Source organism: Myotis myotis, unplaced genomic scaffold (genome assembly GCF_014108235.1).
Source record: "Myotis myotis isolate mMyoMyo1 unplaced genomic scaffold, mMyoMyo1.p scaffold_m19_p_5, whole genome shotgun sequence".
Classification (NCBI taxonomy): Eukaryota; Metazoa; Chordata; class Mammalia; order Chiroptera; family Vespertilionidae; genus Myotis; species Myotis myotis.
The window spans coordinates 54,464,778-54,488,940 of NW_023416357.1; the positions used below are offsets into that span (position 1 = coordinate 54,464,778).

The following is a 24,163-nucleotide window of genomic DNA, read 5'->3' on the forward strand; positions in this document are numbered from 1 at the left end:
CGAGTCTAGAGTAAATGGATGCTGCCAGAGAGGCCAAAAGAGCAGAGAGGGGCTGGGGAGTGATGACCAAAAGGGTTAAGTCAGCCTGGCTGGTTCCTCAGTGGTTAGACCCTTGGCCGGAGGACCGAAGGATCACGGGTTGATTCCCAGTCAAGGACACATACCTCGGCTGTAGGAGGCAACAACTTATGTGTCTCCCTCACATCAATGTCTTTCTACCTTTCTCTCTCTCTTTCTCTTTCTCTCTCTCTCCCTCCCTTCCACTCCCTCTAAAAAAAAAAAAAAAAAAAATCAATGGGAAAAATATCCTCCAGTGAGGATTTGTTAAAAATGGTTAAATCAATGTTTTTTACAGGAAACTGTTGAGTTGAATTGGCATATATGCAAGACCAGAGAGAACCAGGTGAGATCACAGCCTCAGCTGGACCTCATCCCTGTCCCTCACCTCCAGCTTCCTTATAAAAATAGAAGGGTGCAAAGAGAGGAGAGGGGAAGGTGCAGCCATATCTGCTCTGGGTCAGGGGTCTGGCAACAGCTTTGTAGCTACATAGAAGTTGTCTGCAAAATCTATTCCAATCTCAAATGATATTTTGGAAAACATTCAAACTTCTAATTTGGTGTGGTGAAAATATTATTCAAAGGCAACCCTAAAAATGTGACTTTTTCTTTTATCAAACGCTATTTTACATTTCGATACAAGAATAGGAGTCAAATGTGGCTTAAAGGCAAAGATAGACTATGGTTTCCATTTTGAGAGAATGCCTCCTTGCAATCTTCAAAAACTGATCATTTGCCATGCACAGACCAACCTTCCATCTGAGAGAGAACCGTTTGAAGTACATTGCCTTAAGAATAAAAATTTCCAACAGAGTCCATGGATTCTAAACCCTTTAATTATAACTATTTCTTCAAATATGTAGCCACTCTGATATCAGGCTCCATAGGAGTCTACGTTATAGGGATATATAGGAAGTTTTTTCGTTTTGCCTGATTTTTTTTAACTGACAAACATACATTTTGCCCTTTCTTTTACTCCATTCTTTGTATTCAATGCCTAATGCAGCAGAGAAAAGGAGACTTATTCAAGAAAAATTCAAAATAACTATAAAGAATATGGGCTTTTACAGTTAATAACTAACAATCTGCCACTCAGGAGTTGGCACCCTCAACCACCCTGCATGATGCACACTCAGAAGTCAACCCTCCCCTCCCCTTTCCAAGAAAAAGACTTTTCAGGGAAAGCATTTCTGAACCAAAAAAAGAAAACATGCTTTGACTCATTCCTTCCCCTTTCCCTTTCTCTGAAGCTTCAGCCACATGCTGGTCTTTCAGATCTTTCCATCTTCCCAGCCCCAGGTCAGGTTACTGCCCAGCTCTCACTGGGACTGTTGCGGCCTCTGCATGGGCATGGTCTCCTGCCTCTGCTCCCAACTTGACCCTTCTAAGGCTCACTCGACCCCATCTCCTCTGCTCAAATGCTTCCAGGCTTCCCTATCCGCCCTCAGTCTGGCCCATTTGACCCTAAAATCCCCATTGCCTCCCTTCCCATGCCCTGGGCCTCAGCCCAATACTGACTCTCCATTCCTCGTATACACCGGGCACTTATTCATCTGTGCCGATGGCCATATTCTTTCCCCCATGCCCCTGTGTCCAAATCCTAACTGAACTTTGAAATAAGGCAGAGGCCATCAGGTGGAAACACCCTTAAATTGCTGCCAGCAAACCTGCTTCTTACCTGCATCTACCTTCTGGCTGAGGCTACCACTTCCCCTGGAACCCACCCCCACACATCTCCTTAGGGACTGAAAGGGCGAGGACTACGCCCTCCATCTTACCCTGGGTCCTCCATTTTTGGGCAGCCATGTGCTCGGCAAGGCTTCTTCCCGGAAGCCCAAGCCTCTGCTAGCCACACCCAGGATTTCTCTGGACTAACCAATGATAATCAAGGGAAGTGCACGCCATCAATATGACCACATCCTGTGTAATGACACACCAACTTGCGCCTGGCCAGTCGGAGGGACCCACAGTCCCCTCTCCTGCCCTTACTCCACCCCCCTATAAAACTCCTCTTCCCATCGGGCTAGGTCTCTCTCTGCCACTGGGCTTACTGTTGCAACGTTGCATCGGTGAGTGTGGTCAGGGAGCCGAACTAGTTCTCTGCTTTTGCATCGGACACAGCTGGCTCCCTCGCGTGGTCTGTTGGGGATCTTGAAATCTGGGCATAACAGGGACCTCATCCCGTTGATTGCCCCCACCTTCCCCTTTAACCTCAACTTCTCTACACACTTCTCATCAGCCCACTCAGGTGCTATCCATTAAAGAAACTAAAAACCTTCCCCTGATCCCATCCCAACACTGTTCTCACTCTCCTACTACCACTTTCTTTAATCCTCTGGATAGAACCAAACTGCTTGGCCTGCTCCCTGTCCCCACCTCCTCTTTCCACACACCCCTCAACATACTGCATTCCGGATTCCATCCCACCACTCCTGGTTTTGTTATTTTGTAAAATGTATTTACACCTACTATGTCCCAAATAACATTCCTAGTAGGGGGAGGGGAGGAGAAATCAGACATGAGCTCTTGGAGTCCAAAGGTCAAACTGATAGCCTCAAACTGATAACTAAATTCAGTCCAGAGATACATTTTATTTACCTTGTGCTGTGTTTTTAAAAGTACAAATTATTAGTCAAAGACAGATAAGCATGGGACAGACTGACGAATTTCAGAGGGAAGACAGGGGTGGGGGTGGGTGGGAGAAGAGTGTAATATGCATATATGCATAGCCCATGGACACAGACAATAGAGTGGTCCAGGCCCTGGGGGGGAAGGGGCAGGTGTGGAGGAGGGGTTAGTGGGGGGCAGGAGGGAAACACAGAGTGCTGGAAGCCAGTCCATCCTTGCTGCTTGACACAGTCGCTGCAGGATAGAAACATCTGCACAGCATATGCTTCAAGGGACCTGACGTAGATAGCATACTGCTCTTAATATGTTTTGCTCCCCTTAGCGCTGTGTGTTTTAACCAAGGTCACCTCTCTGAGAAAGGTTGTTTCCCCAGGTAGGGATTTTTCCCTGAAGTTAGGGATGGGATGAAACTCCTTAACTAAGTGCCAGGCGGGTAGTTAATCACTTTAACTACAAACAATCATGCTTAAGCTACCTAATCTTTACTCCCTGGAATGGAGATAAGAAACGCCCTAACCTTTGTAATAGAAATTGACAGAATTAAAATCAACTGGTATAAATACGGATGTAACAAGACAATAAACAGCAGAACCTCTCTGGAGATCCAGACCAGAACTTGGCTGGAGATCCTGGCTGGAGATCCTGGCTAGGCTGCTGATCAACTGAACGCTGTCTCCGTGTCCTTCCTTCTTCGCCGACTCCGTCTACGCCTTTGGGGACCCCTGGACCTGCTGGGGTTGGACCCCGGCATCTGGCGCCCGAACGATCCAGAACAGAGGGGACATCTTTAATACTTTCAACAATAAAGATAAGTTTAAAAACAAAATTCAAAATTCTGGAGACTTCACACAAAATTTCAGACTTTGGGCTTCTATCAAAGAAGGCAGAAACTCTGGCAACACTGCTTTTTTCACTAAGACAGTCATCTGGGGCTGAGAAACAGCAGCCCCTTCAAAGGGGCAAGGGCTCCTGGTTCACCACAGGCCCCACCAAACCCTCTTTGCTTTGACCCCTGTTATCAATGGAATTTGAACTCTGGCTTTAGATCAGTGATGTTCAATAAATATAAACATGTGAGCTACATACATATTTTAAATTTTGTAGTAGCCACATTTACGAAAAGAAAAAAACAGATGAAATTAACTTTAATAATATTTTATTTAATTAATTATGTCCAAAATAATATTTCAACTGCAAGTAATATAAAAATAGTAATTAGATATTTTACTTTCTTTGTGCAAAGGCTTTGAAATCCAGTGTGTTTTTTACACTTATAGCACAATTTCCACTGCTCAATAGCCATGTGTGGCTAGTGGCTGCCACATGGGAGAGAACAGATCCAGATGCAAAAATAGCTTTGCAGGCAGAGAGACAGAAGGGAAAATATTAAGAAAAAAAGAAGAAGAAAGAAGGCAGGACTAAATAAAAAGGTGGTGAGGCTAAAGAATAGGCATATGAGTGCTTTCAAAATAGGAGAGAAGGGAGTAGGGACATGGAGAAAGAGCAAGGAGCTCAATGAGAAGATCAGCTCTAGCTTTGTGTCCCAGGGGGAAGAAACACCCCTTTATAGGCGAGTGCAGTTGACTGGCAATGCAGATTTTCTGGAGAGCGGCTTTAGTGTTTTATAAATAGTCTCAGCATTAGACAGGGGATGTGATTTGCTATGAAAAGCAACTGGCCAAGTCTCTGAACCCCAGTTCACACCCTTGGCACTCAAGAGGCAGCAGAATGGGCCAGGCTAGGGAGGGCAAGACTCCTGATCAAGACTGGGATTTTAACCAATCGCAAGGAAATGGGTTTGAGGAAAAATAGCAGTGCAGCAGGAAAGTATCTTGAGCTAAGATTCAAGAGCAGAGTTTAAGACTCAGAGATCATAAGGTAAGGATAGTCAGCAGGTGTCTGGAATCCAGATGTGGGGGTGCAATGGCAGAGGCCAGACAAGGAGACTGAGGTGCAAAATCGGATTCCGGGAGTCAGAGACCAGCACCAAGAAATGCATCCCTGAGCCAGAGACCTCAGAAATAGAAACCACTCCCCCATAGTCCATGTGAGCACAATATGGCAGCCACTTAGCAGGCTCAGGCCCTCCCTTCACGCTTACAGGCATAAACCAGGTTAAAATGCAGCTGAAAACTGCCAAGCCACCAGCTGGGAGAAGAGAGAAATATCAGCCACATCTGTCAGGCTTAAAAAGACTCGGAATCAAGAAGGCATTAACATCATTACACAGCTGTAAAGGATTGTGAAACTTTTCTAGACAACTTACCTCTGAACAGCTCTAGCCCATCCATTCATTGCATCATTCATTCAGCAACCATTTATTGAATGGTTCTCCCTGAACCGTTTTTACAATGTCAATTAAATAGGTCAATGGTACTAGGATTTGCCAAATTCTACTCTAGCAGTGCTGGTGCAGGCAGCTCAGGCTGAAGCAGAATAGGTGAAAATGGTGGGATTAGGAGGAGGCATTGATCCTAAAATGCCCAGAGGTCCATTTGTCTATCATGTGTTGCAATTTTCCAGATCAGCCAGGATCCAAGAGAATGGAAATTAGGCTGGTATAAAATATCAGAAAAAAGACTTCACAGGAAAATTGTTCTCTTAAGAAGGCAGTAAGCAGGACTTTCAAAAAAAAACAGAGTTTTTTGCATTGCTTACATTCAGACTAATGTTAAATACAAATATTTGAAGACATCAGGGAAATCATGGCCTGATATTCTGCTGAAACAAAATTCTAATTAGAAATTGGTTACATGTGGCTCAGTTAATTGAACATCATCTGTGTATCGGTGAGGTCACCAGTTCAATTCCTGGTCTGGGCACATGCCCAGGTTTTGGGGGCTCTACACCTATTGGGGCGTGCAGGAGGCAACCCATCCATGTTTCTATATCATCGATGTTTCTCTCTCTCCCTCTCCTTTCCTCTCTCTCTAAATCAATAAAAACATATTTAAAAGGAAAGAAACTGGTTACACTGGAGGGAAAATCTCTTTGCATAAAACCTTGAATTGTTGAAGGATAGTCATCACTTTCTACACCTGATTTATAAAAAGCAATGTCAGTTAAAAGGAAAGGTTGATAATGACAAGGAAATCAAAATGGCACATAAAGTTAATCATGCAGGAAATAAAATATATGATATTTTTAATGGTGCTGACAAATCAAAATTCACAAATACAGGAAAGATTATTTGTCAAGTAAAAAATTGGCTTGAGGAAGGATGCCTCACACCTTTCAATAATTAACTTTATAGAAAGATAAACTTGTCATAGATAGGTATATTTTATACTGTAATTTTATGAAAACAGGGAAGCTTATCTAAAACAAGTTCTAAGACATTATTTCATTCACATTAAATAAAACCTCCAAAAGTCAATATTCAAACAATGATCCCCACTTATCAAGAAAGGGTTTTATTTAGGATGCTTGGCTTATTGAGGCAGGGAAATATGTATTTTTAGTAAGTTTTCCAGCAAAAGAAGAAGTCAAAAGTTTCAGATTTCAAAAGATCAATGGCTCCCTTTCTAAAACAGGTGTGTGCTGTGATACTGTAAATAGTATGAATTAACAACAAAAAATGTATGATCCTAATTTCTGAATCTGCAGATTTTGTCAATGCTTACAATGTCATCCAGGCATGTTTTTTACTCTTCATCAATGTAGAGTTGACAAACATTTTGATAATCATCATGAGCAAAGAAATTACACTACATGCTTCCTAAGGTACCAAAGATAGATTATTAACCTTTAATTTGTGAAATCATCCCTTATGTTCAAAAAATGGGGCAAAAGAAAAGAGGAAATGTCTGTTCTAGTTCCTTTATAAATCTATTAATCCTATTTCATCCCTCAAAGTATTTATTCATTTTTCCATGATAATGTGTGTGTACTTACCAAAAGTAATGTAAGATTCTTTTTTTTTTTTTTACTGTGTTAACTTATTATGTCACCAGTACTACCTTGGTTAATTTTTAGCTATTTTGGCCACCACAGCAAGTAAAATACCTGAAATTAAATTAAATGGACCAGCAAAGCTCCCTGCTTTTTTAACACCCACTTATTTGTAATGGTGGCAGTGGCAAAACTTTAATGTACTGTTCAATAATAACACTACTGATGTTTATTAAGCTATGTTTCAAGCCCATTTCATACAATATCTATGTTTTAACACTTCCCTTTATGCAATATTCATAGCTCTACTCAAATCTGCCAGATACCCAGGATAGTAACCAAAGGTTACAGGGAAATAATTTCACTCTAAAGTAACCCTCTTACTCATGCTTTTCACTCCCTTCCTCTGGAATGACCTGAAGATCTCAGTATTTTTCAAGAATGCTACAACACAACAAACAAAAATGTTTGTTGCACAGCCTGCTCCAAAATGTCCTAATGTCTCATCTCCCTCCCACTCCTGACCCCCCCCCCCCCCCCCACACACACACACACACACACATTTTGAAAAAGCTACTAATGTTATTCGGGGCGGCTTTTTGTAATTATAGATTTTTAAAATGGTTTTAATCATTTCTGTTAGAAATTCTTTTTTTAATTTGGACCTTCCCAAGATTAAGTTATGTTCTTTGAAGTAATATTAAAGATACCTGAAAATAAACAGCAAAAAAATAACTCAAATCACCTTTTAAAATAATTTTTGAAAACACAGGCTTTCTTTAAAAGGTCAGCTAATTAATAAAGCAAGATCCATTTCACATATAGACTGAATGTAAGAAGATATTGTTCCACTTTTTGTCAGGGCATAAAGATGTGTTTCAGGAATTTCATCCCAGCGAATGAATATTCCTCTTACTATGTTTTGAAACATTTCTATAACACCTTGAATAAAACATTTTTATTCCTCTATGAAGACAATTTTAACAAAATAAATGTAAAGGAAAAACAATAAAAGTTTAACATTCATGAGCACTACAAGCTTTTTGTTAAAACACTAAGAAATGCAGCATATTCATTCTTCACTATTTATCTTAAAATACTGATTCCCTGATTCTAGCAGAATATAATTTTAGTAACTCATCAAGACAGAATACATAAAATTGGCATATTTTTTATATGCACACAAATTGAGAAAGCATCTTTCCCATCTGTGCTGCAGAAAATGAAATGCATCTGGTGTGACAATATGGCCCAGCACGTGAACGAGAATCAGTGGGACGAAAGGAGTTTCTTTCTTTTCCAAAGCAGATTATTTTAAATAATGCATGTTATATAACATGCAAGACAGTGTCAAATGTGTTATAGTGCATTGCAAAGGTATGTTTGGCTAAAGAAAACATAATAGCACGAGGGTTGGCAGGGGCATGGGAGGTAGCTTGTTCCGTTTTAATCACTGTTCAGCACTGACTTCCAAATCTCTTGCCCCAGCAACCCAATCTGATTTTTGGCTTGACATCTCTACCCAGTGTCAGAGTATGTGCACATATGCTGTTGGGGCTTCATGCTGGGCTGGGGGATGGAGAGGTGGGGAATGTTTGGAGAACATGGCTGATGCCAGGATCAAGCAGAGAACAAGAGAAAAATTGAGCAATTTGTCTTGTTTTTTGCAACAAATGTTCTTTCTCCCTTAAAAGAGAGTTCTTTTTATCTAGGCCATCTGAAGATGGATTTTATGCTTTCATTGTCTTCTCTTTCATGTGTTCCCATCTGTTCTTGTGAACTGTGAATAAAACTGAAATCTACATGTGCTACACACTCTAGCCCATGCCCAAGTATTTTTGCAGATGATGTGCTCAGAGCGCCAGGGAAGATCTCTGAGATAGGAAGGGAGCTTGGAAGGGTGCTGCAGAGCTAAGCCTACTCCTGGGCACCTTGGTGAGTCCTCATCCTGTTCCAGGTTCCAACCCTATTTCTTCCTCTTCCCCATTCAGAGAGGTGAGTGGGCCCGTTGAGTTGGGCAGAGAAGTATTTAGAGGACTCAGGAATCCTCTCTTCTGCATCAGTGAGCAAGTGCTGCTCAAACCTGGATTTGTGACTCGTGACAGAGAAAACTGTCCAATTCTCAGAGAACAAGGCTCCATTAGCAGATGTTGGAAACCACCAACAGTGCCTCTCCCCAGGACTGTGTCCGGCAAGGCACAAGCCCCTCAGGGCTTACTGTCCTGCCTATACCCACCTTTCACCTATTCTTTGAAAGATATTTTAGCTTTTTTATTTCTTCTGTGTCTTCACTAAAATGCTAGTTCTTTATAATTAAGAGCTTCTTTAGAACTATAGATGGTATGACTGTCATTTGTAACTATGACATAATAGATATGCAACAATGAATGAATCACAGAGAACAAAGAACAAGTTAATATAGCTAATCCATCATAGGACTGATTCTAGGGATGGAAAAAAAAAACTCCAGGACATACATAAACTTGCAGGTATTATTAATCAATAGGACTGAAGTCATCTCAGAAACTAAGTTCTAAAACTTGTCAAAGGTAACTAGTCATGGGAAAAGATTCTGGAGAATGACTTGACTACAAAACCTCTATCATTTATCAATCATGTGACCCTAGAAAAGTTATTTTAATTTCTTCAAGTATTGGTTCCCTAATCCATAAAAATGGAAACAAGAACTTTGATCATGTAGGACTGTTACAGAGATTAAACCATGTATGGCTATAAAGTGGCCAGTATATGGTGAAGGCACACACATAATGTTTAGTGTCTTCTCCATAATAGGTTTAGGTATTTTGAATATGAAATTCATATTTATACAGCAGCATTTTTGAAATAAATATTGATGGTGTCTGAAAACTTTCAGGTAAAAATAAACATAAATACCAATTCAGAATCCCTGCTGTTACTTTGAAAATATCTTGCTTCAGTGAGCTGCAAAGTAATTTAATAAGTTAACATTTGCAGTAATATCTCTACCATCCAATCTAATCCAATTATTATTTGTCTTATTATTCTTGGTTGCAAAATTTCATCAAAACAAATGTAAACAGTACCCCAACTCTAAAATTCTTATAATTAGGCTATGTACACACTAAAAACCCCCACACTTTTTAAATACATAGTATTCATCTTTACTGAATTTAAAACATCCTTTTAAAATGACTGTTTAACTTTACTTTTGGAACCAGAAACAGGACTTCTCAAATTCTTTTTCAAGATGAAGGGGAAAGTAGGTTTATTTGGGCTTTTTGTCAATAATACCCCTACCTACTCTTCTGAGAATAACTAAAAACATTTTCTAGAACATCAGGAGTTTCCTCCAACATCAGCTAACATCAGGTTGCTGCACTCAACTGTGTTTATTAAACAATAAAACACTCATACTCTGCTCTATTTTCTGAAACCATACTAATAAACTACGAAGAGTTTTAACTGAAAGCGCATCTATTCCCATATCTTATCCTTCTAAACACAGCTTTATGTTTTCTGTAGTTAAAGTTTTAATAACATTTACAAAAGGAGAGCCTCCCTCTAGAACAGTGGTTCTCAACCTTGGCTGCACATTAGAATCACCTGGGAATCTTTTTAAAATCCTGATTCCTGGGCCTCCTCCTCTGGAAATTCTGTTTCTTTGTTATGGGGTGGGGCCACAACATTAGTAACAAAGAAAAAGAATTTCCGGAGGATGAGGCCCAGAAACCAGGATTTTAAAAAGATTCTCAAAAAAAAATAAAATAAAATAAAATAAAATAAAAAGATTCTCAGGTGATTCTAATGTGCAGCCAAGGTTGAGAACCACTGCTCTAGAAGACAGAGGGAGTGCAGGCAGCCGCTCCATGGAGCGCCTTGGGGCCCTGCATACGTTTACTGGATTCTTGTCCTAATACACCTGCGTGATCCGAGTCAACATGATGCAGGAAGCAGCACACTCACAAGGCAGCTGCTTCGGATGACTATTCCATCTTAGAAAAGGCCACAGGAACACATTTCACTAAGTCGGCTGAGAAGCGCGCAGGCTGCTCACTTGTTGGGCAGCGACCCACTTGCCGCGGGAAGTTTCAGGAAGGGAGTGTGGGTAAGTCAGCAAACCTCTACTCTAAGGCTTTCCCCACGCCATTACCACGCGTTTGCCTTTAAGTCAACTGTTCGCATTTCTATTCCTTCCTGCAAACCATGTGTGTCCAGTGCTGGCCCCTCCACACCACCATCATCCATGGTTGTCATCCTTTTCACGTTTGGGGGTTTGTTTTTCTTTTGACAAAGTGAGACATGGTGGAGAGTCCTTCTAGAAGACCTCCAAAAAGTACCCTGAATTATGTCTAACTTCATTTCTCCCCTGTTTGGCGACCATTAATGCTTCCACTTTCACTGTCACCTCATAAAGCTATTTCTGCCCAAAGTAAAGTCGGGGTGCAAGACTTATCTTCACTAAGCAGGTGCGGGACATTTTCTTTCCACGATTTGATTTGCCTGGGAGCACCCACACCCCCTCGCATGTCTCGGGGTCTCGGTCCCCCCAAAGCTGGAGGCGTGGCCCGGGCACCCAGCACTCACCTGGCTGCCGCCGCACTCCCCGCCCTTCTCCAGGGTCCAAGGCTCCCTGGAGCTCTGTGCCCGCTCTGCCCCCGCCGGGGGTGGAGGTGGCTCCAGCAGCTGCTCCAGGCTGGCAGTGCCTGGCAGGGAGGAACTCTTCTGATGGCACAAGTGCGCCGCGGCGCCCCGACGCTGTGCACCCTCATCTTGGGCACGGTTCCCCCTCGGGGGTGGCTGAGGCGAGGAGGACAAGGAAGAAGAAGCAGAGGATGAAGAGGGAGCTGAGTCTGGGGAGCGTCCGCCAGGCGGCGTCGCTCCGCCTGCTCCGGTCGCTGCCGCGGGCCCCTTTCCCGCGGGGAGCAAATGCTCGCGGATCCTGCGGCGCAGCGTGGACCCCTGCTCGCCTCTGGCGGGGCCACCGGGCTCCAGAGGCTCTGGGGAGGAGCAGCACAGGTTGGGCTGGGAGGAGGAGAAGACACGGTCCAACACTTGCTTCCGTTTCTTGAAGCCGATCCACCTACCGCCCGTGCCACCCGCTCCGGCCAGTGCTTCCCGCCTGCCCCCAGGGGGTGGCGGGGAGGGCGACGGGGTGGCCGCAGTGCGCTGCTCCTGGCCCCCGGTGCGCCCGCTGCTGCCGCCGCCCTTACTCTTGGCCACCCCCAGCTGCAAGTTCTTCCAGAGCCGGGCCTGGAAGGAGGAGGGCGCAGCGGCAGACTCGGAGGAGCCCGCTGCGGCAGCCTGGGGCTCCATCCTCCACTCCCCGCTCCTCCTCTTCCCTCCTCCTCCGCCTCCTCCTCCTGCTCCACCGCCCTCGCTGGCTGTGCCTCCTCCCGGAGCCCTGCGGCGGTGGCGGCGGCGGCGGCGGCGAGGGGCGCAGCAGCAGAAGCAGGGAGCGCCCCGCGGCTTCAGGCCAGCGCGGGGGACAGACGCCGCTGCCTCGGTTCTCCGGCCGTGGGACTCCCGCGCTGCCTCTCCCCCCGGAACCTGCCCGGGTGGGCTGGCTCTGTCGCTGAGTCTCGGCTGCCAAGCCTGTAAAGTTTCTAGCTCCGACCTCAACGGCTCCAGTCCACCGGAGTCCCCCAGGCCGCGCCCTGCCTCCCTCTCCTTGTAGCTTCCAGGTTCAGAGGCTACGCGCCCCGGGGCGTGCGCCAGGGACGGCACCCGGTGCCCTGTCGATAGCACCTGTCAACTGGATCCCTGCGAGACTCGCACAACCGGGAACGTGGGGCTGAAGATTCCCGGACCAGCAGCCCCGAGGGAGACTCCTGGACCATCCTGCAGCTCCCAGATGGGAGGACCGGCCGGCGAGAGCCGGGTGGAGCCAGACTGCTTCCTAGGCTCCAGCCACAGTTCCCCGCGCAGCCTGCTCAGGGCTGCCGCCGGACGCAGCAGCCAGCCGTCGTCTGCGTCCGATGAAGTGAGCTAGAGCGGAGACTGTGCGCCTTCGGTGGGTCCTGCGGGACGCCGAGCTTCCACAGGCGAGATGAACACTCTTGAGTTCTGGGGCTGAACACCGCTGCCCCCGCCCGGTTGCGCTCCGGTCCAAAAGGAGAGTTAGATTTCTTCTGCCTTGACTTCATCTCCCTCCACCCCTCCCCGCTCTTTATTTATATGTGCAGTGTTTCTCCTACGACCAGGGCCTAGAGATTTCTGGAGTCTGACAATAAGGCCAGCCCCGAAGTTGCAGGAAGTTTAAGGTGGCCGAGGACAGGAAAGATGCGCACTGCCTCTGACCCCCGTTCCAAATGCAGGGAATCTTGTTCTTTTCACTCAATTGCATTTCCCTGTGGTTACTTCACTTGCTTCATTGCCAAGGCAAATAGAAAAGGCTTTTTAGCTCATTCAGACTTTGCTTCTCTCCAAATCTACTGATCCGCGGTCTTCTAATTCTACTGAGAGAGTCTCTTGAAAGGCTGGTGACACAGTGCCCCTTCCCTCTTCCATTGCCCTCCGCACCCCTAAATGTGGAAAGCATGGAAGAGTTACCTGGGCTTCCCTCCCCCCCCACGCCTATTCCAATCTCATCTAGCTAACAGTATGCCCTCGAGATGTTACCAGACTCTCTAACCTTTTCGTTTTTCTATTTTTTCTTGCCTTTATAACAAATACTTAAATATTTATTGAGCACCTGCTATGTACTAGGCTCTTTGATAGATTCTGGGGATGCAGCTGTAACCAAGGGAAAGAGGACCCTACCCTAATAAAGCTCATCTTCCAGTGCATGCGAGTCAGACAATAACAGTGAAAAGTCCCATGGAGACATTAAAACAGGCTACCATAATGGTGTCTATGGAGGAAGGGTTCATAGATAAATTACAGGACACCCAATTAAATTTGAATTTCAAATAAACAATGAATATTTTTTTAGTGTACATATGTCCCAAATATTGCATGAGACATGCTAAAATGCTATCTGTTGTCTATCTGAAATTCAAATTTAACTTAGTGTTTTGTATTTTTATTTGCTAAATCTGGCAAGCCAATAGGAAGGGTTTTGGGGTTTTGCTATGTTATTGTTACTTTTTCTTACCTTATGTATATAAAGTCTCCCTGAGGACTTAGCTCAGTGCCTCAGACTTTTTCACAGGGGCAGGTTGAAAGTATCACAACCACAAAAAATTACCTGAATATAGAGATTCTCTGATAGCCCAAAAGGAAACAGCAAATATCCAGAAGTGTTCTTCTCGTTAACATAGGAAAAGTATCTTGTTAGTTTTTCTAGGACATGTAAACAAAGTATAAAGAAGAAAAGTAAAGAAATATAGAATTACTGTAGAAAAGTGAGAAGAAATGACCACTACTTCTTCCAGAACTCTTTATAAGTATGTCAATTTTGTCATATTTATATGATAAGGGCCCATGGACCCATGGAGATAACTCTACACAATTCAACCTTTAGTCTCATACTGATGCATTTAATTGACTTTTATACCTCAATATTTCCACTTTTCTCTTTACCAAATTTTTTCTTGACTATACTATCTCTGAGATTTCAGGTTCTGAAATCTGTGATCCCAAATCACATTTCTCCATCCATGTGAATTCATTTATACAACTTGAGAGCATATTTAACTCTTTCTAAACATCTGAGATGGATTATAAAATGTGAGGCTGTCCTACAAATTGTGCATTATATAAATTTGTACTAGATACGATCTCTGTCATTAAATGTCTTATTGTATTTAAGAGAAGATACTTATAAAGACTCTACAACACAAGGGGAAGCTGAATAGTACAATCTGATCCCTGTAGGGAATAAAGAGGTGTGAAGGTCACTTCTGCCTTGACTAATAAAAGGTTTCTTGTTGGAGGTATCATCTGAGGTAAGACCTATTGCAGGCGACAGAGTACACTAATAAGATAGATGGCCACCTGCAAAGGCAAGCAAAATTCATGGCACATAGTAAGACTTCAATAAATGTTACCTCTTCTATTTATTACAATTTACTATCCATCTTAAACATTGACAGAACACCTATTGATTGAATTAATATGAAATTAATATGTGCATCACATATTGAAATAGAGGAAGTTGGGAAGGTGATGGATAATGCAATATCTGAGCAGAAACCCAAAGGAAGTGAGGGAGGGAACAAAGTAGTGAATCTGAAGGAAAGTTTTTCCAAGAAGAGGGAACATTAAATGCAAATGGGCTGAAGCAGGAACTTGCTCAGCTTGAGAAATGATAAGGAAAACAAAGTATATGGAACAGAGAAACAGGATGGGAGGAGAAGATATTGCAGAGATGGCTAAGGAAGCGATCATTGTAGGACTCTGTAGGCAACAGTGAGGACTCTGGACTTGGGTGGGATGGAAAGCCACTGGAGGGCTTTGAGCAGGGTTTCTTTATAATCTAACTTGCATTTTAAAGTTTCAGTCTAGCCTCTATGTTGACAATAAAGTGGAGGAGAGGACTGGGTGGGAACATAGTTTAGACAGCAGCTGTTACTACCTGTGAGGGGCAGTGATGGCTTTGAGTGAGTGGGCAGGTGAGAAGTGGTGAAACTGGTTAAATTCTAGATAGGCAATGTTTTGAAGATAGAACTGGCAGGACTAGACATAGTTAGGACATGGGGTACGCAAGCATGATGCTAAATGGTTCGCCTCCTTTAACATATGTAATCCTCACAGCAACCTCATTTTATAGATAAAGGAACTGGCTTTGAGGCATATTAAGTGATCTTGCAAGGTCACTTCTTGTATAATTAACAGATCCCAGGTCCACAGGATTCCAAAAACACACAGCTTCCTAGTTTTAAAATGCATGAATAAATAGAATAAAATAATTGAAAGAAACTTCAAAGACGCACCGATCTATGCCCTTGCCCTGGGCAAGCAACAAGACTGTTGTGAACAGAACCACAAGGTCCACTTGATGAGTTCAAGGACATAAATGCAAGCACGAAAACAACATTTATGGGACTATTTGAGTTAAAGTGCCAACTAAATGGCACTTCAGGCGTCCTCTTCTCAGTGGAGCCTGGCTGCCATCCCAGCGCCCAATGCAGGCCAGATGTCTTCAGGACCTCATTTCCTCTCTCTAAAATAGGGATAATAACATCAACTGGGCTGACCACACCCTACATGGACCCAATTACAAGTCAAATGTATTGTTGATGGTTTCTTTTGCTGTGCAAAAGCTTTTTATTTTTATGTAGTCCCATTTGTTTATTTTCTCTTAGTTTCCATTGCCCTAGGAGCAGTATCAGTGAAGAAATTGCTTCCTCATATGTCTGAGACTTTGCTGCCTGTGGATTCCTCTAGTATTTTTATGGTCATCTTATGTTTAAGTCCTTTATCCATTTTGAGTTTATTTTTGTGTATGGTGTAAGTTGATGGTCTAGTTTCTTTCTTTCTTTCTTTTTTCTTTTGCATGTATCTGTCCAATTTTCCTAACACCATTTATTGAAGAGACTGTCTTGACTCCATTGTATGCTCTTGCCTCCTTTGTCGAATATTAATTGAGCATAGTGGTTTGGGTCGATTTCTGGGTTCTCTATTCTATTCCATGGATCTATATGTCTGTTCTTGTACCAGTACCAGGCTGTTATGAGAACAGTGGCTTTGTAATACAGCTTGATATCTTGTATTGAGATCCCACCTACTTTTTTCTTCTTTCTCAGGATTGCCACAGCTATTCGGGTTTTTGTTTTTGTTTTTGTTTTTATTCCAGATGAATTTTTGGAAAGTTTATTGTAGGTCTGTGAAATATGCCGTTGGTATTTTAATGGGGAGTGCATTGAATCTATAGATTGCTTTGGGTAGTATGGACATTTTGATGATGTTGATTGTACCAATCCATGAAAGCCCACTGCATGGGAGAACATATTTGCCAATGTTATCACCTATAAGGGTTTAATCTCCAACATTTACAGGGAACTCATACAACTTAACAAAAGGAAAATAAACAATCCAATCAAAAAATGGGCAAAGGACCTAAATAGACATTTTTCAAAAGAAGACAGAAGAAAGGCCAAGAGACATATGAAAATATGCTCGAAGTCACTAATCATCTGAGAGATGCAAATCAAAATGACAATGCGGTACCATCTCACACCTGCCAGAGTGGCTATCATCAACAAATCAACAAGCGACAAGTGCTGGTGAGGATGTGGAGAAAAAGGAACCCTCCTTCACTGCTGGTGGGAATGCAGACTGGTACAGCCACTGTGGAGAACAGTATGGAGTTTCCTCAAAAAACTAAAAATGGAACTCCCATTTGACCCAGTGATCCCACTTCTAGGAATATATCTCAAGAAACTAGAAACAACAATCAGAAAGGATATATGCACCCATATGTTCATAGCAGCACAATTTATAATAGCTAAGATTTGGAAACAGCCTAAGTACCCATCAGCAGATGAGTGGATTAAAAACTGGTACATCTACACAATGGAATACTACACTGCGGTAAAAAAGAAGGAATTCTTACCATTTTCAATAGCATGGACGGAACTGGAAAACATTATGCTAAGTAAAATAAGCCAGTCAGAGAAAGATAAATATCACATGATCTCACTCATTTGTGGAATATAATGAACAACATAAACTGATGAACAAAAACAGATCCAGAGACAGAAGCATCTATTATACTGTCAAACCTCAGAGGGAAGGTATGGGAGGGTGGGGGTAAGGGGGAGAGATCAACCAAAGGACTTGTATGCATGCATATAAGCCTAACCAATGGATACAGATAACAGGGAGGTGAGGGCATGAGTGGGTGGTTTGGAGGGGTAATGGGGGGATAAGGACACATATGTAATACCTTAATCAATAAAGAAATTTTTTAAAAAGTCAAATGTAGGCAGCATTTTCATTGAGTTAAGCTTGTCCTCAAGAGAGATGTTTTTATCACTTTGTTATTAAAAAAATAAATAAAACTACCTTCCTTTAAGGCAGTGAGTGGTTCTCAACTTTCCTAATGCCGCGACCCTTTAATACAGTTCCTCATGTTGTAGTGACCCCCAACCATAAAATTATTTTTGTTGCTACTTCATAACTGTAATTTTGCTACTGTTATGAATCGTAATGTAAATATCTGATATGCTATATGTGTTTTCCGATGGTCTTAGGTGACCCCTGTGAAAGGGTCATTCGACCCCCAAAGGGGTCGTGACCCACAGGTTGAGAACCGCTACTTTAAGGTTATTTCCCAACTCTTCTTACATCCAAGGGTTATGGCCATGCTTAGTCATAAAAAGCTTTCTTCTGGGCAGTCCTGTGTCCCGCTAAAAATCTGGGTTTTGCTACTGAGGAATAAGAGGAAGGTGGATATTGGGAACAACAAGGAGACTCTGACACAGACCAGTAGTCATGTGATGACTTCTTCACTCATAAAGAAAAAGCACCACAAAAGGATTTCTTTTTAAGTCTACATGTTTTGGTATTTGGTGAAATGCACGGAACTGCGGCTGTCTTCTCCTTATAAGCGTGAGGATGAAGTGAACACCAAGGTTGGCAAAAAAGAGATGGGAACAGCCCCAGTTCTTGATGATGTCATTGAGCTACAGAATCAGCCTTCCTTAACTCTGATCCTATCATCATGTAGTTATCTGTTAACTATTAATTAGAAAATTAATTGATCTAGATTTTTAGCCATTTTTAGCTGACTTTTATATGAATCTTTCATTGCTGTCAAGAGAAATTACCACAAATTTAACTGCTTAAAACAACATCCATTTAGTATCTTACCACGTCTGTGCGTCAGAAGTCTGGGTGCAGCGTGGCTTAGCTGGCGCCTGTGTTTCAGGCCTCACAAGACAAAAAGCAACGTGCTGGGAGGGCTCTGCTCCTCTTTGGAGGCTCTGGAGAAGAATCTGCTTCGAAACTCATTCAGATTGCCGGCAAAATTAACTTCCCTGCCCTCGGGGGACTGAGATCCCTCTTTCCTCGCTGGTTTCCAGGAATGGGGGAGGCACATTTAGCTTCCAGAGGCTGCCTGCATTCCTTGGCTCATGGCCCTCTTCCTAGTCTTCAAAACCAACAAAGGCAGATTGAGTCCTTCTCACACTTCAACTCTCCCAGACCTCTTCTTCTGCCTCATATCTCTTACTGACTCTTCAACTTTCTTCTAATTTTACCGGCTCATGTGATCACATTGGGCCCACCGGGATAATCCAGCATAATGTTCCTATTTTAACCCTTTGAGTGCCAACCAATATCCTAGGAACTATGCTAAAATTGCCAAGGCATTTTTGGTGATTTTACAGCAGTTTAGGAAAAAAATTATGAATCGCAAGTAAATGAAGTTACATATTCAAGAACTTAAGGAAACCTTTACTACATTTGTTTTCATCTTTGACATATATTGTTTGCTGATTGCATTATAAAATACTAGTAGAAAAAAAATTTGAACAAAACATATAATGTTAAAATAGAGGGACACCCTTCTCCAATATCTTCCACAAAATCGTCATCTTCACAGCAAGAATTGACATATTTAGCAATATCATCATCACTAATAAAAGCAGACTTAGAACTGGACGCCATTTCGAAGCTTTAGGGCTACAAAATCTGAGTAAACTTCATAAAATCTTAGTACCTGTAAAAAATTAGGCAGATAAATGCCAGTGGCCAATTTTAGAACTACAAACATTCGGCATCATAAGTAATCTGCACTTAGGTGCCATCTGTCAATAAAGAGTGAGCTACTAGCATCTAATAGTGACACTGCAGGAGGAGCGCGGTAGTGCTCCCGCACTCTAGGGGTTAAGGTCAGTTGATTAGAAAACATAACTACAGCCTTAACCAATTTGGCTCAGGGATAGAGCATAGGCCTGCAGACTGAAGGGTCCCAGGTTAGATTCCGGCCAAGGGCATGTACCTTAGTTGTGGGTGCATCCCCAGTAGCGGGTGTACAGGAGGCAGCTGCTCAATGTTTCTCTTTCATAGATGTTTCTAACTCTTCTATCCCTCTCCCTTCCTCTCTGTAAAAAATCAATAAAATATTTTTTTTAAAAAAAAGAAAGCATAACTACATGTACAAAGCCCCTTTACATCTGTAACTATGCTAGCATTTGATTGAGTAGCTAGGAGACAGGAGTCTTCGGGAGGCACGTCTTTGGGGTTCTGCTTACCACAAGTTCCCTTGAGCCCAAAGCATCATGACTGGCATGTCCTTGTTGTAGACCAAAAGAAAGACACATCTTCCCAGACTGCCTCATTCACAGTGTTAAACCTAGAGGAACTGGCTCAGTGTTGCAAAGTAACAGCATTAAGACAGACCAACATTCATTAACGATGAGAACAGTGAGAGACTGGCTAAACCGGGCAGACCCTTCCTCTTTGCTCTGTTATTTTGAATCTGCCCATTTTGCTAATTAGAATCATACTGCTCCTCTATTTCTTTCTCACATGATGTTTTCCAGGTTCCAATTGGAGTTTCCTTTTTTTTCAAATCCAATCCCCTAACTCACACATTTTTCTCTGAGTGAGATAAAATGGTTATTTAAGAAATATACATGATTGATTTCAAACCAGTGCCTGAAAATGTAGCTGCGTTTCTGGCAAGCCCTGTTTTAAAAATGCCTGCCTAGAAAATACACAAGTAAGAACTAGTTAGAAGTAACTCTTGTAGAGTTTTATTCTGAGATGAACTTCTCTCTGAATCTCATGCGAAAAATAGGAAATGGAAGGAAAGATGGAGTACCTAAATGTGTACAAAAGCATCCTTGGGAAGATAAAATCAAGTATAATGTCTTTTATGAAGAAAATTACCTTGAATGAAACTACATTGACTAGAATAGGTTTCTCAGACCTTGATTTACAGCCTGTAAGTCCATTCCCCAGGTTTATTCTTAACCTTGACTTCTACCATCATCCACATGCAAATTTCTAACTTCTGGCCATGAAATTGTATAGATAGTACAACTACTGTAGCCTGCCTTTGCTAAAACACCTAAGAACCCAAGATACAAGGGAACTTAGCCCAGATCTCTTCTAAAGTCAGTGGTGGGATCAATGAGGTAATTATAGGCAGCAACATCTTTTAGGGGGCCTTAGGTTTGAGCCATCCTTATTCACTATCATGCTCAGTGTTTGCGAATCTACTTCTCATTCAGTTCCACAATTGAGCCGATTGGATCTAACCACAACTTAACCACTCCAAGATCAAGAACTGTTTTTTTCTGTCAGGATAGATCTGACCATAGCCTAAACTAATGACATCAGGTCTGGCATTGCACAACCTTGGCTCAGGATGGACAGCAATGCCCACGAACTCTGCACTTTTCCTCTGACACTGGGTAAAAAACTAAGTTAAGGCAGAAAAATAGTTGTCATAAATAGACACAATGTTATGTACCATTTATAGGGGCTGTCATCTTTATATAGGACCTCTGGACATTAATGAGATTGGATATATGGCAAGAAGACGAGGGACCTGTAGGGCTGGTTTCACATTGCAAATAAGCAGTGTATTGGGAGGAAAAAAAAATCCATCCTATTAACTTTTATGCAGATGTGCAGGAAAAATACATCTCCTTTATGTTTTTTGTAATGAATCTGGTTTCCTTTTAAAGTAACACTAATCAACCAGAGGTTAGTGGAGAGAAAAAAACACATAAAATTTTAACATTCACTGAGATTTAGTTATTTAGACGACAACTTTAGAAAATGCCTGCAGTCTTCCTGGGACAATATGTCTGTCCCTCAAGTAGCTTTCTCTTCCCTTGTTGCTCTTCCTAAGAAGGAATCTGGGTGGATGGGAAGAGGATGTGACCTTTTCATGTTTGTGACAAGGTCACATCCACATGCAAATTTCTAAATTCAGAATTTAGAAATTTAGAAATTCTGAATTTAGAAATTTGCATGTGGATGAAAGAGTCAGGGTCTGAGGACAGGCAGTGCCATCTGCCCCATCTGCTCTGAGGGAGCTGCCCCTTGTGACCTGGTTTGCCTGCTGACATTCACAAGCAAGTCAGCACTCACACGACCTGGTCTCCCACCTGAATCTGAGCCCAGAGAAGGTCCCAGATGACTCAGCCTCCCTTGGCTCCCAGTGTCAGGATCCCTGACATCTATCTGCCATTTTCCTCATCCAGCCCCCTGGCTCTCAGCTCAACACCCACAACCCAAGGGATGAGATAGGCCAGTGGTCGGCAAACTGCAGCTCGAGAACCACATGAGGCTCTTTGGCCCCTTGAGTGTGGCTCTCCCACGACTTCTGCGCATGGGCCACGAAGTTTCAATCGCACTGTACGTGTGCACCCGCATGTGGTATTTTGTGGAAGAGCCACACTCAAGGGGCTAAAGAGCTGCAGTTTGCCAACCACTGCCTTAGAGCAAAGCAATAATAGAGACAATCCTCTGCAAGTCAAGAAAAGGCAAGGACCCCAAATAAGAACACAGGTGCTTGAAAGAGCTGCTTGTATAGGAATAGTCGACAGAACTACATTGCAAGGGCTGGGGAGGGGCTTAGTTATCGGGTCAACCAAAGGTTATATCCTCTTGTTGGTCTCCTTAAATAGGAAGTTTTTCTAAGAATTTGTCCCACAGATAGTTGTGACAAATATTCACAGATGTATATTTATTACAATATGTTTATAGTAGTAGAATTTGGAAACTAAATATTCATCAGTAGGGATCTAGTCAAATAGCAGTGTTAAAAACAAGGGAATAGCACATAGCCATTAAAATAAATCTGCAAGATATGACAAGTAACTATACTATATATTTAAATTTTAAAAATCACAGAACATGAGAATGCTATTTTTATCTTAAAAGTGTATAGGTAGGTATATGTACACCACATATGTGTACTTAGGGCACCTGGAAGAAAACACACCTAACTCTTACTTCTGGTATGAGGCACAGAGGATTTCTCACATCACATAATTTTGAACTGCCAGATCTTTACATCCATTTGTTGGCTTTATAATAAAAACCTTCTATAAACAGTTTAAAATTTTAAGACAATTTTGAAAAGCCTTAACATTTTTAATAATAAAAAATTGAATGTAGGACATAACCTATATTAATGTTAATTAATATCAACTATACATTGATACAGGACATAATGTAGTGGGCATTAGAAGACCTTGTGTGAATTCAGCTTTATCCCTTACTTACTCTCAATGTATTTACTGATATACTAGTACCTCTGTGCTGACTACTAGAATTCTAGCAACTAATGCAAGAGAACAGAGCTTTCCATATGGAGTCAACAATCCTATTGACTAGTTGTATCACTAACCTATCTGAACTGCAGTTTTGCCATCATTAAAATAGGAGTACCAATGCTCACCTCTTAGGTTACCATGAAAAGCAGATGAGTTAATGCATGTGAAAGTATCTGTCTAGTGCCTGGAATATGTTAAACACTTAGGAAACATTTCCTGAATGTGAATCAGTGTGCGCAGTCACAGTTAACTTCACTAGCCTAGGTTTTTAGTAAAAATAGAAAAAACGAAAGTTGTCTTTCTATTTTTGTTTGGAAAATAAATGATAGATAGATACTATCTTACTCACCTCAGGCTGGTAAAACAAAATATCATAGACTGAGTGGATTAAATAACAGAAATTTATTTATCACAGTTCTGAACCCTGGGAGGTCCAAGATCAAGGTGTCTGCAGATTCCTTTCCTCACAAGAGATCTCTTCCTGGCTTATAGATGGCCACCTTCTGGCTGTGTCCTCACAGGGCAAGTAGAGGGGGGGGGGGGTTGGGGGGGTGGAGGGTGGAGGGAGGGAGAGAGGGAGAGAGAGAGAGAGAGAGAGAGAGAGAGAGAGAGAGAGAGAGAGAGATCTGGTCTCTTCCTCTGCCTATATCGACACTAATCCCAACACAAAGGTCTTACCCCTCAAGACCTCATCTAAACCTAATTATCTCTCAATCTACTTACCCCCAAATACCAGGGTGGGGGCTAGGATTTCAACATATGAATTTGGGGAAAGACAAAGATACCAATATTTATATATTCATTGCATGAGAAGATATTGCTTCCTCCTGAGAATCAGCCAAGATGAGTAAATATTATTTTATCTGAATGAACTTTTCAGTGACCATGTGACAAACAATTAATAAAAATAAAAAGCTCTTGAGATGAGTTTGGATTTGCTGGTTATTGCCAGACTCACATCCTGGAATTCGCAGCTTAAATCTATAAATAAAAGATGGTAAAACTGGTATTATATAACTTTGTCAAATACTGACTAACCTAAGTTTGGTTTTAAAATATTAATTTTAAATGCATTTTAACAATCTTTGTTTATGATACTGTGCCAATTATTTTGAAGCAACTATTTTTTATTGCTTTGCTTAACTAACTTAACTTTACAGTGAAAAGAGATGAAATCAATAAGAGGTAAAGAGGAAGAGAGAATAGGTACTACTTATGTTGAACACATTGAAAACAGTAAATACAATTGTTTTACCAATATAACTTTTACATGCAATGAATAAAAAAGAATTTTAGTTTGGAAATCAGTTGGTCAACTTGAATTAGAGGTGACTCTGCTATTTTACTGTAGTAGACTTGGTGATGTAGGATTGCATTTACCTCAACCAAGGCTTTTATTTTTTTAGTGTTTTTTTATTGTTCTT

General features: G+C 42.0%; 1 protein-coding gene across 8 annotated transcripts in view; it reads right to left on the reverse strand.

The window, feature by feature from the left end:
- Positions 1-24,163, reverse strand: part of MCTP1 (multiple C2 and transmembrane domain containing 1) — a 491,422-nt gene that overhangs the window by 432,031 nt on the left and 35,228 nt on the right. For 3 of the 8 annotated variants that reach the window (XM_036308582.1, XM_036308580.1, XM_036308579.1), the window contains exon 1: positions 11,143-13,012. The exons of 3 other annotated variants lie outside the window; for them this stretch is intronic. In XM_036308582.1, the coding sequence (XP_036164475.1) occupies positions 11,143-11,871 (729 nt within the window). In that variant the 5' untranslated portion in view covers positions 11,872-13,012. Of the gene's footprint in view, positions 1-11,142; positions 13,015-24,163 lie in introns of those variants that run through there. 2 more of the 8 variants (XM_036308581.1, XM_036308583.1) reach the window with 2 other exon arrangements.